Source organism: Passer domesticus, chromosome 5 (genome assembly GCF_036417665.1).
Source record: "Passer domesticus isolate bPasDom1 chromosome 5, bPasDom1.hap1, whole genome shotgun sequence".
In the NCBI taxonomy this organism is placed as follows: domain Eukaryota; kingdom Metazoa; phylum Chordata; class Aves; order Passeriformes; family Passeridae; genus Passer; species Passer domesticus.
Genome location: NC_087478.1, coordinates 50,884,238 through 50,898,266, shown reverse-complemented (window position 1 = coordinate 50,898,266; position 14,029 = coordinate 50,884,238). Strand labels below are relative to the sequence as shown.

The 14,029-nt window shown below is 41.0% G+C and overlaps 1 protein-coding gene across 5 annotated transcripts in view; it reads right to left on the bottom strand.

Annotated features, from left to right (window-relative positions):
• Window positions 1-14,029, bottom strand: part of LARGE1 (LARGE xylosyl- and glucuronyltransferase 1) — a 278,352-nt gene that overhangs the window by 10,097 nt on the left and 254,226 nt on the right. For all 5 annotated transcript variants that reach the window (XM_064420387.1, XM_064420390.1, XM_064420389.1 and 2 more), the window contains 2 exons: window positions 8,894-9,040; window positions 3,595-3,790 (listed from right to left, as the gene is read on the bottom strand). In XM_064420387.1, the coding sequence (XP_064276457.1) occupies window positions 3,595-3,790; window positions 8,894-9,040 (343 nt within the window). The remainder of the gene's footprint in view (window positions 1-3,594; window positions 3,791-8,893; window positions 9,041-14,029) is intronic.

Genomic DNA, 14,029 nt, shown 5'->3' with positions numbered 1-14,029 from the left:
TTCATTCCAAAACATGGCTTAGCCCCTAAAATTTATTTTGCTTGGGATACTAGAATAAGCTACATTTACAAAGGCAAAACTCCATGACATATGTTGCTTTGCCTATATGCCAAGATACTTACAGAGACAAAACTGTCCAAAATTATTTATAAGCCTGAAATAAGGGGAGAATATGGTATAATTTAGAGGCAATATGTGAAAATGAACCTGCTAATTCCATATGCTTTGAGACATTTTTACTCAAATTAAATTCTCCCTCACAAAGTTTGAGATACTGTGCTAACTCTCTTTCTCCTGTAAAACTACTTCAAATATTCTCTTAATATCTGACCAAGTTCTTTGACAATTTTTGTTGTTAAAAAAATGATGGTTAAATGTCCATTATTCCTCTAAGATTCATTCAATTTTTACAGGTAAATACATGAGGATTAGAGCAAAGCTTGAAAAAGCCTGATTCTTAGACAAGCTGAAAGTTCACTAGTATAGGATATACAACAAGCAGGTATCTTCTGCAAGGAACTGGGTAAGAGATGTGAACCTCATTATTCTGTAGCCAAATTAAGTGCCCTAACCACTTTTTTCCTACGCAATTTCAAGAAGCCGGAGTTGTATGGATGCAAATCACAAAGAAACTTTGAAGCCTTCACAGGCAAATTTCCTATTTTCTCACACAGTTTCTATCTGCAGCTGTTGCTGGATTGACTCATTAACCCATTAAAAAAAGAAACTGGCCAGGGAAGGAACAGCCACAGAGCATGCTGGCTTTATAGGAAGTGGTGCACAACTCCCCCTGGTTTGTAATGCCCAGTGACTTGTAGATTTAGGAGTCTGTAGAGAGGCAAAGAGTATCTGCTGCAGAGAGGCAGTGTACTCCAAAATATTTTAGCAGGGAAAGAGATTTATGGGAAAAAACACACCTGTGCTGAGAAACCTGAGTGTTTCACCTGTATGTGCTGGACAGCTAAGTGCAGATGCAGCTCCTTCTTCCTGATGAGAATGCCTGTTCCCTGACAGACAGTGCTAAAGTGGTAAATCTTTGTGCTAATTTACAATGTTGTCATATACAGGAATGGGGTCCTCTGAACTTCTGTTTAGGGTGAAAAATGTATAGAAAGAGCAAAATAATCTGATGCTCACAGGCAGAATTTATGTAGCTGGAAGATGCTTAGGACTAATGAGGAACCAAATGTGAAACCAAAGGCTGGCACCATGGAGTGAGGAGAGCTGATAAATTACAAACGACAGAAAACAACTCTAAAGGACCTTAAAACTATGGGCTGGAGCTGCAGAGGAAGATGGATGCCCCTCATACAACCTTTTCTTTGTTCTCTGTTTTCATCTCAAGTCTGTAATTCTGCAGGTCAGGGACTGTCTATACTCTGCAGTGCTAACTGTTCAGCACAGCAGCGTTCTCATCCCTCTGAATGGCCTTCAGGCACATAAAGCCTTTCAAAAAACTGTGAGTCTACTGCTAATAATTCCCTTTGAAATATGCTGGGCTAGGGTTCTGGGAAATGGGATACTCATAGTCTAGTAGCACAGTCACTGGAAAGGTGTCCTAATGACCTCACCCTACTACATGGAAGCTTCTGTTGAGAAGGCAATGCATTTGCAGGAACCTCTGTCCCTATCTCCTAGCTTACAAATTCTTTAGATGGAAACTAGCATTATCTGTGCATTTGTACAGCATCCAGCTCAGTGGACACCTGCATGCTGCCAGAATAACAATGATGATTATCTCTATGCCATGTCCTGCTCTGAGGGATGGCAGTGGCACAGGCTCTTGGAAAGGGATCTGGAACAGACCTCTTGACAGCCACTGCAGTCATGAGGAACAGCAAAACAACTGAGAAGCTGCTCTGTCTGCTGATAATGAAGCCAGCCAAGCAGCTGGCAGCAACCTGATCTGTGCACACCCAAAGCAGAGGAATGCCACAGGGGAAGTAGCTGTGCCATCCCACGTCTCCTCTAGGCTCATTTGTGGGAGAACATGCCAATATCCAAATTGTTACAGAGGAAAATGAAACTTCTTTTACATGTGATACTGTGCTCAAGGCTGGAAGAGTGAGAAGAACAATTTCCCAGAGTTAATTCCAACCCAATGGTCATTTAAAATAATTGCGCTATGATCAACTTTGAAAACGGTTTCCATTTCCCATGGGTAAATCTCTGTGCTGAGCAGACACCTCTGAACAGAAGAGTTAAATCCTGAATGCTACATAAGAGCTGCCACTGGGAACATAAGCCTTGTTACCCATATTAACAAATAATAAACCATTACACTGGCACTCTCCACAACTGATGGTTAATTAATTAGTGCTTGGAAAGTGCACTGGAAAATTACAGTGCTATAGCAAAGTATTATTAACATTAATATAAGGGAAAATGTTTTTTTCTAGTCTATAATAATTTTTTGTCATATAAGTAGGTACAAATTTGTTGGGAATGCCCTTGGCAAACTGAGGGCAAGTGGCTGCCAGCCCAAGGTGACCATATGGTTTTGTGAGCAGAAGTAGAAAATATCCTTCCCACACAAATACACTGCAGCCCACACCCCAGGGACACAATCTCCCTCTAACTTGCTCCAAGCCTTGAGCTTCTCTGCTTCACATAAACTGGTAGAGCTTGAGCAAAGAAGGATCTGCTGTATTCCAGATTGATAGCAGAAGCTATCACAGAAGGATAAAGATCACCAAACCCTGTTTTTTTTGTTAGCATGAAATGCTACTAGTTCAAACATTGGGATTGAAACCAAACTGAAAAAAACTACAACAAACCCAAACTAAAAAGAAATGCCATGACCCAGACCTTACTGATGAGCACAGTCCTCATCTAAGAACAGCAGGGTGATGCAAATCCTGCCATTTCAGTAAGCAGCAGCACAGGGCTCCCATGGAGCCATAGTCATTGCCAGCCCCTAAGATTTAGGTTGGCAGCAGGGACCCTGGCAAGCTCTGGTGCCAGTCTGGGACTTCTGAGCTTTCTCGGCATCCTTATTATTACAAATTCTGCCCAGCAGCTTCATCCCAAGTCACAGATCCAAGAAGCAGGTAGCCCAAGGCTCAAGTACCTGGATCCTTCAGAGTCAGCACCACAGCCCCAGACTTTGGAAATGTAAACACTGGCTTTGCAGAAATGTGCTGTAAATTCCAGCCAGAAATTAAAGATGCTTGCCTTGAATTCAACTGAAGACTACTTTCTGAATTGCAAATCAGTATTTGGGACTCACAAACCTCAATTTAATGGAAAAAAATCCAGCTAGGTCTACATGTTTCTTAATAAGTGATGGGATTGGCAACAACTGCTGCAATGCTTTGGTCAGGAGGAGAGCACTACAGGGGTTGAGCCTCTGCAAAACAATGAATTTCTTAGAACTGAAAAATAAATGAACTCAGGCTCAGCTGTTCATTTAATACTCAACAAGCATTAAACAGAGTGTTCCCAACTCAAGAAGCACTCATTAAGGAGCTCAGTAAGGCCAGATGAACACTTTGGTGATGCAAAGCGTGACGCCGCTGTCTACAGGACACAGATTTGGTTGTAACAACCTTGCTGCAGAGCCCTGGGTGAGATACTTGTGTGTCATCTCCTCACCTGTGCATCCAGTTCCATGATGTGAGCTACTTTGTTCCAGCCAAATCCCACAAAGCGCCTGTCATACTCTGGGCAGTCCTTCCTCACCACGACGTATGGCTCAAAGTCTGCTTCCCACTCCACACGGTAGGGGGTGGTGGCTGTTCGCCACTTGGCAAAATTTGTTGGCGCGTGCCCTTTCGTCCAGACGTGGTACCTGAAACAGACATAAGCAGCAGGGACATGGGGAGGCAATTAGATAGAAAGCATCTTGGCGAGGCAACACAGTATTACCTGTTAGATGAAATGTTCAAAAATAAGGACATTAGTTTACAGTTCACATCATCATTTTTAGGACGCGTCGGAGGCAATTTCTAGGACTATTTCCAGCACGCCTCCCAGAGCTCAATGCTTAAACACATCTAGTTGGTGAAGGATAGTGTGAAAACAGTACCTCATGCTAATGTGAGAAACCATTACACAGTACCCTGTCAGTTCATCTACACTACAAGTGCTGTGTCTTATTCCTAGCAACCAAGCAGCTGCATCGGTCGGTGCTCTAAAATCGGTGTGGAAATCTGCAGCTCAGATAAAGTTCCTAAAATTAGCTATTTCCCCACCATGGTGACATTCACGATCTGTTTTATAGGCAATTTTATAATTTGCATGAGAGACACCTGCAGCTCTGGATAGATGTTCCATTTTATTAATTATGGTTATTACTATGGCAAGAACCAAGATGCATAATTACATTAATAAGTAAAATATTACATAAAGGCTTTCTGTTCTAAGTTCTACATTGTGGGGAGTACTCTGTGATCTTCAGTAAGGTAATCAATTTGATTTACAGAAAAAGATCCTTTTGTGTTTTGCTAATCTTGTTTAGGTCACAGCAGGTCTTTTCCTAGCACAGCTTGAATGCACCCCATTAGTGCCAGGGTCAATGACTCTCTCGCCCACTTATTCTAACACTTTCCAAAAATCAATGAGACAAGCTCTTTCTGCAGATTCACAGATTAATTAATGAAACAAAGGCATAGCAGGTATCTGTATTACAACAGTGAGATAGATAGGCAACAGAAGGGACAAAACAGATATCCTGCCAATTTGTAAAGTAAGGTACATTGAATTCACAGGGATGACTCACATGCTAAAAGTAAAGGGATTTGAGCATTAAATATTGCAAAGTTACAGCATGACGTAATGTTTAAATCCCAGAAATTCTCATAACATTGTAAGCCATTGCTAAAAACAAGAATATAAAATCACTGCCTAGGAGTTTTCATTTGGGCATATTTGTATGGCTTGTTACAGGAGAATCAGAGGTGTTCAGCTTTGCTGACTCTCTCTTTAGGGCAGGTCAGGAAGACTGAATTATTACCATGGTATTGGGGTCACAGGTAATGTATGGTCCTTTGTATGCTGCATTTCTAAATTGTAAACAGGTTTTACCACTTTCAGATATCTCACTTAGGGACCAGGAAAAAACAAAACCCTTCTGTATTAAAAACCAGTGAAATAATGACAGTGACAGTGAAACAATTCTCCAAAGATTATTAGAAAGCAGTGCCATATTCACAAAGATGCTTATAACTGTTAATGCCCTTTGGAATCATCACCAAAAAACCTCCCCCTTTTCTTGGCCTCTTTTGAAATGAGTGGCTAATCTAGCCAGTCACTAATGTGCAGCTATCTATGCTGGAAAGAAAAAAAGACCAAAACAACCCAACAGTCACAATGTGGGGTTTAAAATGATATAAGATTGTGGAGGGTGCTGTATCTTCTAAAATCCTACCTCCGGCATTCTGAAATTAATGATGATAATTATAATAATAATAATGACTGCTAAACACTTATGAAGTGATTTGTATCTTCAAAGCCCCATACAAACTTTGGTTAATTGAGAGATTCCTGCAGAGAAGCAGCCAAATGCTGCTGTTATTCTAGAGACACTCTCCCACTGATTTAAACAGGGGGTAACAAGATACTAACCATAAAAATAATTCCATTTCTTTCCACCCATTTTGGAAGTATCAGTGTAAGCACCTACAGTGGCTCAAGTATAATCTCTGTGAGTCAAGAGAGCAAACTACCAGGGCAAAAAAAATAATTGGGAAGAGACAATTAAGGGAAAATATGAAATTGGGGTTGCAGAGACAAAAAAAAAACCCAAACAAAAAGCAAAAAACAACAACAAAACAAAAAAGAAAAACAAACCCAGAGAAAAAACAGAAAGGAAGGAGTAGATTTGATTGTACAAAACCAAATAACAAAAACATTTTTTTATTTACCTCTTCAGAGTGATTGATGTGAGTAGAAGGAAAGAGAAAGGCAAAAGGACAGCTAAGGTCCTGACAAAGAGGTAAATGAATATTTAATGCTCAAATGAGGTGTAAACACAATAGTGATGGAGAAGTAATTAGACTGAAAACAGCCAAATTGTGAGAACATTAAAAGAATTGTGAGAGCATTATTGGATTACATATGTATCTGTTCATACAATATATATGGGTTCATACACAGATCTGCTGGAGCTAGGTCTTGGTCAGTGGCTGACTACATGAACTGTACTGCAAAGAAAGAGAAGCAGACACCCTTCCGTGGAGATCCATAGAGAGGAAACTCCCATTAAAAGATGAGCCATTTCCAACAGACTTTACTATTGGTGATGCAGTTGTGAGAAGAGGTTCACTGTCTATACTGGTATTCCATCTCACAGGACAAATGAATAAATGTAATTTTCTGCTCAGGCCCTTCTCACTCAAGATTTAAATACACATTGAATTTTAAGGCCACACTCAATCTGACAATTCCTGAAGAACATAGTGCTCTTGACATAGTGCTCATCTCCGTAAAATCATGATAAGTTTCTTTCTCACAGTTCATGGAAAACAACTGGAACATATCATATTCCCTCTTGCTCCACTTTGGATCCAATGCTTTATTTTACTTGTGTTCCTGACTGCTTTTATTTAAAATACAATTTCAGAACTATACTAAGCTTTGCTAAAGTTAGCAAAATGAAGCAGTTATTCTCAGAGTGGTCTTCCTCCCTTCCTTCTCTAAGTTTCCCATTTTAGTGAGAAAGTTGAGTGAAAGAAGAACTTTCCCACTTCTGTTCTTAGATGCTTCAACATTTCGCTGGATTGTGGATGCAATCAGTTAACTAGTTAATCAGGTGTTGTTTTTTATGTTTTCTCCCTACAATGATGTGTCTCCTGCCAGCTGTGGTTTCCCCTGTGCCTGGATGTGTGTGGGGCGTACATTTGTGCCCATCAGCTCTTACCCAGGCCCTGAGCAGGCACATCCTTGGGAGCCAGGCACAGAGCCCCCGCTGTGGCACAGGGTTTCACACAGCACACCTTGCCAGCCACAGATGCTCACTTGTCTTCTCTTTTCTTCTGCTGGTGACTGAGGGATGTAATTGAGAGCCGTTGTGTACTTCTTAGCTGCCCAGAGGTAGAAAAGGTCACCATTTCAAAAAGAGGTGACAAAAGCAATTTCAGTGAGGGAAAGATTGTAATCTACCGTGTGGTGTGAGGGACTGGGATGCTGCAGGCACTCTCAGCAATCACTGTCACGCCAGTTCTCCCCAGCTCACTCCCACCAGCTCAGCGTCAAATTGCAGCATTATTAAAGCACCTTGAAGGTGGAGGTGGAAATTCTCAGCCCTGAGCTGAGAGCCCAGATGCTTTGTGGCTGTCTACAGATTTGAGAAATGAAATGAGCCAAAACAAACTGAGGAAGCATTTGTAAAATGTATCCTACATTAATATGTACACCAGCTGCAGACTGTATGTCCTTCAAGTCTTACTTAACCTTGCTTTGGAAAAACTCCCACTGGTGTTAAAGACATTTTTGCCTGAGTGAGACTCGAGAAAGGATTTGCAGATCTGGCTGTGTATGAAGCACACCAACATGCTGTTTAGCTTGAAGATGAAATCTGTAGTGGAAAGCTACCACTGTGCAGCTGACTGCTGGTGGAATGCAACATGTGAAAATCCTGAGGGTGTTATTTTCCACTGGAAAGACTTTTTCTCTCAACTACTGGAGAGGAAACTAATTTTTATCAGATCTCTTGTTCATTTTTATGTCTTTTGTATGTTAAAGAATGATGACAGAGGGAAAAGCACTTACTTTATCAGTATCCTTAAGTAACTTTCCAGAGGCATGCCTCTCTCAGTCACCTCAAATTTCTGTTTTAAGGCAGTCACTGGTAGAATTCTGACACTGATCAGAATTATGTTTTCCAGACTCACATTGTCTGACTCAGGCTGTCTGCTATGATATGTACATGCAACCATATGAGGGAAGGGTGGCTACTGCAATGAGAGAGGTGTGTAATATAGGGAAAAATGCAAGGAAAGCTCTAAAGTAAGAGAAGGATGAGAGAGGTATGATCATGGAGCTCCTCCAGCCATGGATAATTCCTAACTTTTTCATAGATTTTACCTCTAGATCTCAAAATACTGCAAAAAGGAGAGGTGAACATTGTTACCTGCATTTCATAGACAGATGTAAGAAAGAAAAGTGATTCGTGTAGCACCTCTCGGCAGGGGAGCGGTGGAGCTGAGAAGAGAACGCGAGTCTCCTAAGCCCCCTCTGTGCAACATCATAAGGCCACATTGTACTCTTCCCATCGCTGAGATGCTTTACAAATGTCTGCTAATCAGACCTTACCACACACACCCAAGAGATGGTTAACCCCTGGTAGTTGCATTTTAAAACTGAAGAGTCTGACAGGTAATAGAAGTGACTTGTTCACAAAAGAAGTCTGCTTCAGAGAGGAGCTCCAAATTTAGGTGTTCTTTGCTTCTTACCTCTAGTCAGAGTACTCTCTTACCTCTGCATGGAGGAACTCTAGGTATTTAAGCAGCTGTTTCACACTTTAAAAGGGCATAAGACAAGCCTGTGTTTGTTTTTCCAGTAAGGACGAGAACCAGTGGACAGAGATACATTACTTTTGGTCACATGAGAGGACACATCTACCCAGATAGTATTTGGCAGCCAAAAAGTAAATTACATGCACTTGAGTGTAATGGTCACGCTTGATTTTGTAGCACAGTAAAAAATGATGAAAATAAAACAAATTTGATTTAACAACTGAAGTCCTTCAGTAGAGGACTGTAATACGAGATAAAATGCTGAGCTTACAGACAGAATATATCCACATGATTCTGTTCACTGCCTCTCTACGAAAAGGGAAAAGAATTCCGATAAGTTTCTTAATGCAGCTGACAGTGAAAGAGAAGAACCAAATACTCAGAAGAACATAAAAACCAGAGATAATGACCACAGGTTGAAGAGCACTTTCCATTACCTGAATGTAAAGAGGGTTCCCATGTCCAACATAGATAACAGCTCTGCTTTTGACTTGGGGAAGGAGAGGCGGTAGCGCAGGGTCTCAAAGGCAGGAACAATCAGAGCTTTCTTGGTGTTAGCTAGGTCTAGTTGGATGACAGACTTCCTGGCAAATGAGAAACAATAAATAAAAGCAGGAAAATTTTCAACTGAGCAAATCACTGAGCTTTTCAAAATAAAGTGCAAAAAATGGGCAGTTAGGATACTATAAATGTAACTATGGCCCATATCTCTTCCTACAGGTGCTTCAATTTTTCTTCTCCTTTTGGTCTGCTGCTCTAAGAGCAGAGAGAGCAGCACAACTACAAATGAGCTTGTGTATTTGACTGATCAATGCCGATCAGACTGTTGGCAGCAGAGAAGTGCTCTACACTTGAATGGACTGGGATGCCTCTTTTTCCTCCTTTTTGCTGCAAGTTGTTCAGTGCAGAGACTGTTTTGGTGTGTGAGTGTGTATGCACATATGCATTTCACACAGGGCTCTTTTCCAGGCAGGGGCCTTGGGATGACTGCTGCAGCAGAGGAGCAGCTTAGCAATCTCTCATCCTGCCTGCCAGAGATGTTCAGCCTATTCTTTCCTAACAAACTAAAATTCAGAGAAAAAGAAGTTATTTTTCCATCCCCCAACTGAATCTTACCATACCTGTCATTAAAAATAACTCTGTCTCAATTTTTAATTCATTATCTCCATAATTCATAGCAGAAATATGCCTCTTTCTCCCTGTCAAAGTCAGTTCCCCTTAACAGAATTCACTGTCCTGACTTTTATGTTACTACAACAAGCAATCAAGGAGAATGTTGACAAGCAGCAAACCCTCTACAGCCTTTTAAGTTGAAGGAATTGGGATCACTGTCCTAATAACAGAAGAACCAAACAAACAATTTTTCTAAGCCCAGAATACCTAGAATTCATTTATACTGCTGTGACAGAAAAAGGCGATGAGCACAACTACTTCATAAAATCTGAATTTTAGGGAATTCATATCACCCTATAGGCCTGTTCTATATTAAGCAATATGTTCTCAGCTGCTTACTGCAAAGTTTGCATTGTTTAAAGAGCCCCTGACACATTCCAGTTAACTTTTCACAACTGAAGGGTTTTAACAGCATCTTATCAAAAATGGTTTTGTACCATTGGCCAAGATATCTGCATATTAATAGCAGACTCCTTCACAATCAGCATTTGTGACCTTCCAAAGTTGTTGAGCAGCACCAGTATACAGTTTTTATGATGTTTAAAAATGTTTCTTCCTTTTCTCCTTCCCATTTGAGAGCATGGGATACTAATATAGTTTCTCTTCCAAAATCTGAGTCTTTCTGGTCTCTGTGCAATCTATCAGCCTTGAGCAGTATAGCTTTGGGGATTCAGTTCTAGGAAGGAGTAGGTAACATTTGTAGTGATGCTCATCCTTTGGGCTCTGCAAGGAAACAACAGCTTTTATGGCTGCTACTATAACTTTGTTTTATGGAGAGCTCAAAAGGCCCAGGCAAAATTTCAGGCCTTGCTGTGCTTGGCACTGTCCAAGAGTAGGAAACAATCCTGCCCACCAAAGTTTACAGTCTGAAGCTGACCAAAGCTGCAGCAGGCACAGGTATCAAGCACAAATAACAGCAGAAACTGCCAGACAGAGCAACTTGTGTTGAATCTAGTGCTGAATGTGACTTAGTCTCTAATATATGGGATACAACCACAAAAATGCTGTCGATACCAGTGATCCTTTCTGCACACTCCCTGCTGCTCCTGTCACCTGCAAATTTCATACAGTTGTCAATGCCTGAACTCTAAGAAAGAATAAATGATAGCACCTTCATGAAGAAATCAAAAAGCAGAGGGAACAAACTGAGAGAACAGCCTGAAATCACTTGCACTGACAGAGGTCAACATGAAGAGTGAGGTAAGCAAATTGAAACAGAGGTCTGGAAACAAGACACTTGAGGTGCACTCAGGCAAACACAAAGATGTGGAGATACTTCCAGTGAAATAAAATAGCAGGACATTCTCTGCAGAAATATTTTCAAGAGATATGCGAGCATCTGAGGTGCATGTTGGTATGGCAGGTTGACCTTGGCTGGACACCAAGTGCCCACCAAGCTGCTCTCAGCCCCCCATCTCTGCTGGGAACGGGAGAGAAAATAAGATGGAAAACAAGTTGTATGTTGAGATAAGGCCATTTACTAAAGCAAAACCAAAAGGTTGAGTATGCACCAACAAAGAGAAAAATAGAAGATTTTATTTTCTCCTTCCCATCAAGTGATGCCTGGCCACTTCCTGGGAAGCAGGGCCTCACCACACATAGTGGTTGCTCCAGAAGGCAAACATTCTAAATAACGAATGCCCTACCTTCCTCCTCCTTTTCTCAGCTTTTATATCTATCTGAGCTGACATCATTTGGCATGGATTCTTCCTGTTCAATTTGGCTCAGCTGCATTACTTGTGTCCCCTCCCAAGATCTTGTCCACTCCCAGATGGAGGGCACAATGATGGAGAGGCAGCACTGATGCTGTGCCAGCACTGCTCAGCTGTAGCCAAAACACTGGTGTGTCATCCACACCTTTCCAGCTACCAAGGCAAAGCGCAGCACTGTGAGGGATGCTATGGGAAAAGACCTCCAGCTCAGCCACAACCAATATGGGTGGTCAGGTCAAAGTGGAGGGCTCTCCAAAACGGAGCTGGGAGTTGAGACACACTCAGACAAGAAGCCCAGGAGCACTGATCTCCAAGTAGAATTACCAGCCCTTGAGGTGGACTCGGTAATATAAAAGATGGATGCAAAGGGAAGAAGAAATCAATGCTACCATTCAGATGTTAAACTTGAGAGACAAAGGACAACAGAGGCCATTTAAACTGTGATAGTGGCAGGGAGGACGAGGACTTTAGAGAAAAAAAACAACTTCCATTTTTTTCTCATAACTTGGCTGGTGGTCTGCTCCTTGGACAACCGGCTGAAATTCTAACTCCTTCCCACTGGAAACAAATCAACCTTTTCATTTTTCTGTAGGATGACTTTTCCTCCTGCTTTGAGTGGAGGTGCTACTTGTTGGGTGACTGGTTCTGTTACACTTTGGGAATAGGAAAATTTTGTTGGTGCTGCCAGATATGTGGAATATAATGTAAGGAATACATTTGCTTATTTTGCAAGCTAGCACTGGGTAAACTAGGTAGTTCTTGCACTACCCTGATGAGGGCTGTTTTTTTTTCTTTTGGATTCAGTAGTATTGATCCAGTATCTACTTTCTTTTCTTGTCCTTTTCCCCCAAACCTCAAAATAAGGATTTATGACTATGAAGAACTAGCTCACTTTGTGCTAGTGTTGTCCAGGAAACCATTTCCCAGCTATCTTTGTGTTCAGACCTGATGTGTGTCATTCTGACACAGTGAAGGTTGGGTTAAATTTAAAATCTAATCAACCATATTTTTCACAAAGCAGTGAAGAAATTAATCTTAAATCACAAGGGTCTTCTCACAGGTTGAATGAACTCCAGCATGTTGATATCAATCTTCTAACCTGCACAGTAATTTTCAAAAATTAGCACAGAATTCTCATCCTCATAAAAGTAGATAGTAAGATCATTCCCATTTTTGGAGGACAGAGAAGCTCAGACATAGAAAAGCTAGAAACCTAATCCTAAAGCACTACACTCAGAAAAAAAAAAGGGGAAAAAAAGAGTCCATTAACTCAAATGTGCTTCCACCATCAGGATTTGGTAAGTGGTTGGTTGCAAGTTACAGATATGGCAGTCACTGAGCTTGTGGTCAGAACTGGAGAGCTGTCAACTCACTGGTATATTCATTAGAATGCTCTTCCTCTCTGCAAAAGCAATGAATTCATAGACTGCAAAGGCAACCAACACAAAACCCCAACTGAATTATCTCCCTAGCTGAGATACTGAAAAATAAGCAGAAATACTTCATAACTCATGATGTAAGAGACAGGTATAAAACCAGTGGACAGAGTTGGGATGCTGGGTCCCAATTCATGCTAAATGTGTCACTGGAAGCCAAGGGCACATTTTACACAAATGTGTCAGGAAGGAACTTCAGTGCTAGCTGTGAAACTGCAGATAAGCAGCCTGTCTCACTGTTTTGTGTTAGAAGTCATGTAGGATGACCCAAACACCTTACTTGCAACAACCAGAAGAAGCCTTTACCTCTGAGGCTCTGACAAGATGACCTCAGTAACTACTGTAAACAGGAAATCTTTAAATGATACATATCCTTTTGTACTGCACAGAAGACTAAAGCAGGACTAAAAGGGTGTTTGATGGAGATAAAACACTGAAATGGTTTTACTTAGCAGCTATGAAAAAGCTCAATTAGCACAAATCTAAGTGCAAAGCAACAGATAAATAATGGGATAGGTAACCACCACCTCCATCAGCTTCTCCTTCAAAACTGGTTGTAGCCTTTTTTATAGGACACCTTCAAAATACATTGAAAATATTTTTGAAAATTCCTTTCTTTCTGAGAATATATTATCAGCAGAGACATAATATGCAATATATGTAAATCAGCAAACTTTCTGTGAGAAGGACTTGCCTGGCTTATCCTGTACAAGGTGATGTTCAAAATACCACACTATTTCCATTTGTTTATGGTTGTTCTAGCTGAGGAAATGAGGATAAAAATGTTTTACGTCTCTCTAACAAACAATTGCTGCCATTCAGACAGACAGCACTAATCAGCTATTTGCAGAGGCAGTGGGAACAGTCAATGCAGAAAGACACAGGGTATCCATATTTAAAATAATCTCAATGCAACTCCCTGCTACTTTGCTTAGAAAAATCATTACTGAAAAAGCTACAAAAGCATCTAGCCCACATGCAAACAAAAAAAAAAAAAAAATCCAATCACTTTTTAAAGAGCTGGTAGTAGCAGATTAGCAACTTCAATATTCCCAGGCAAGAGAGACTCTCAGCCAGAGTTAAGGTGGTACAAGCCTTAAAAAAGGCGGGCAGGGTAACACAAAGTCTCAGAGGCAGCAGCTGTCAGGGAGCATTTCTGTTTCTTTCTGAAACACCACCAATGCACCATCATGGTGCATTTAGTTCTGTAATACAATATCACCTTATGAGAATTATTTCTGTGGATGTAATA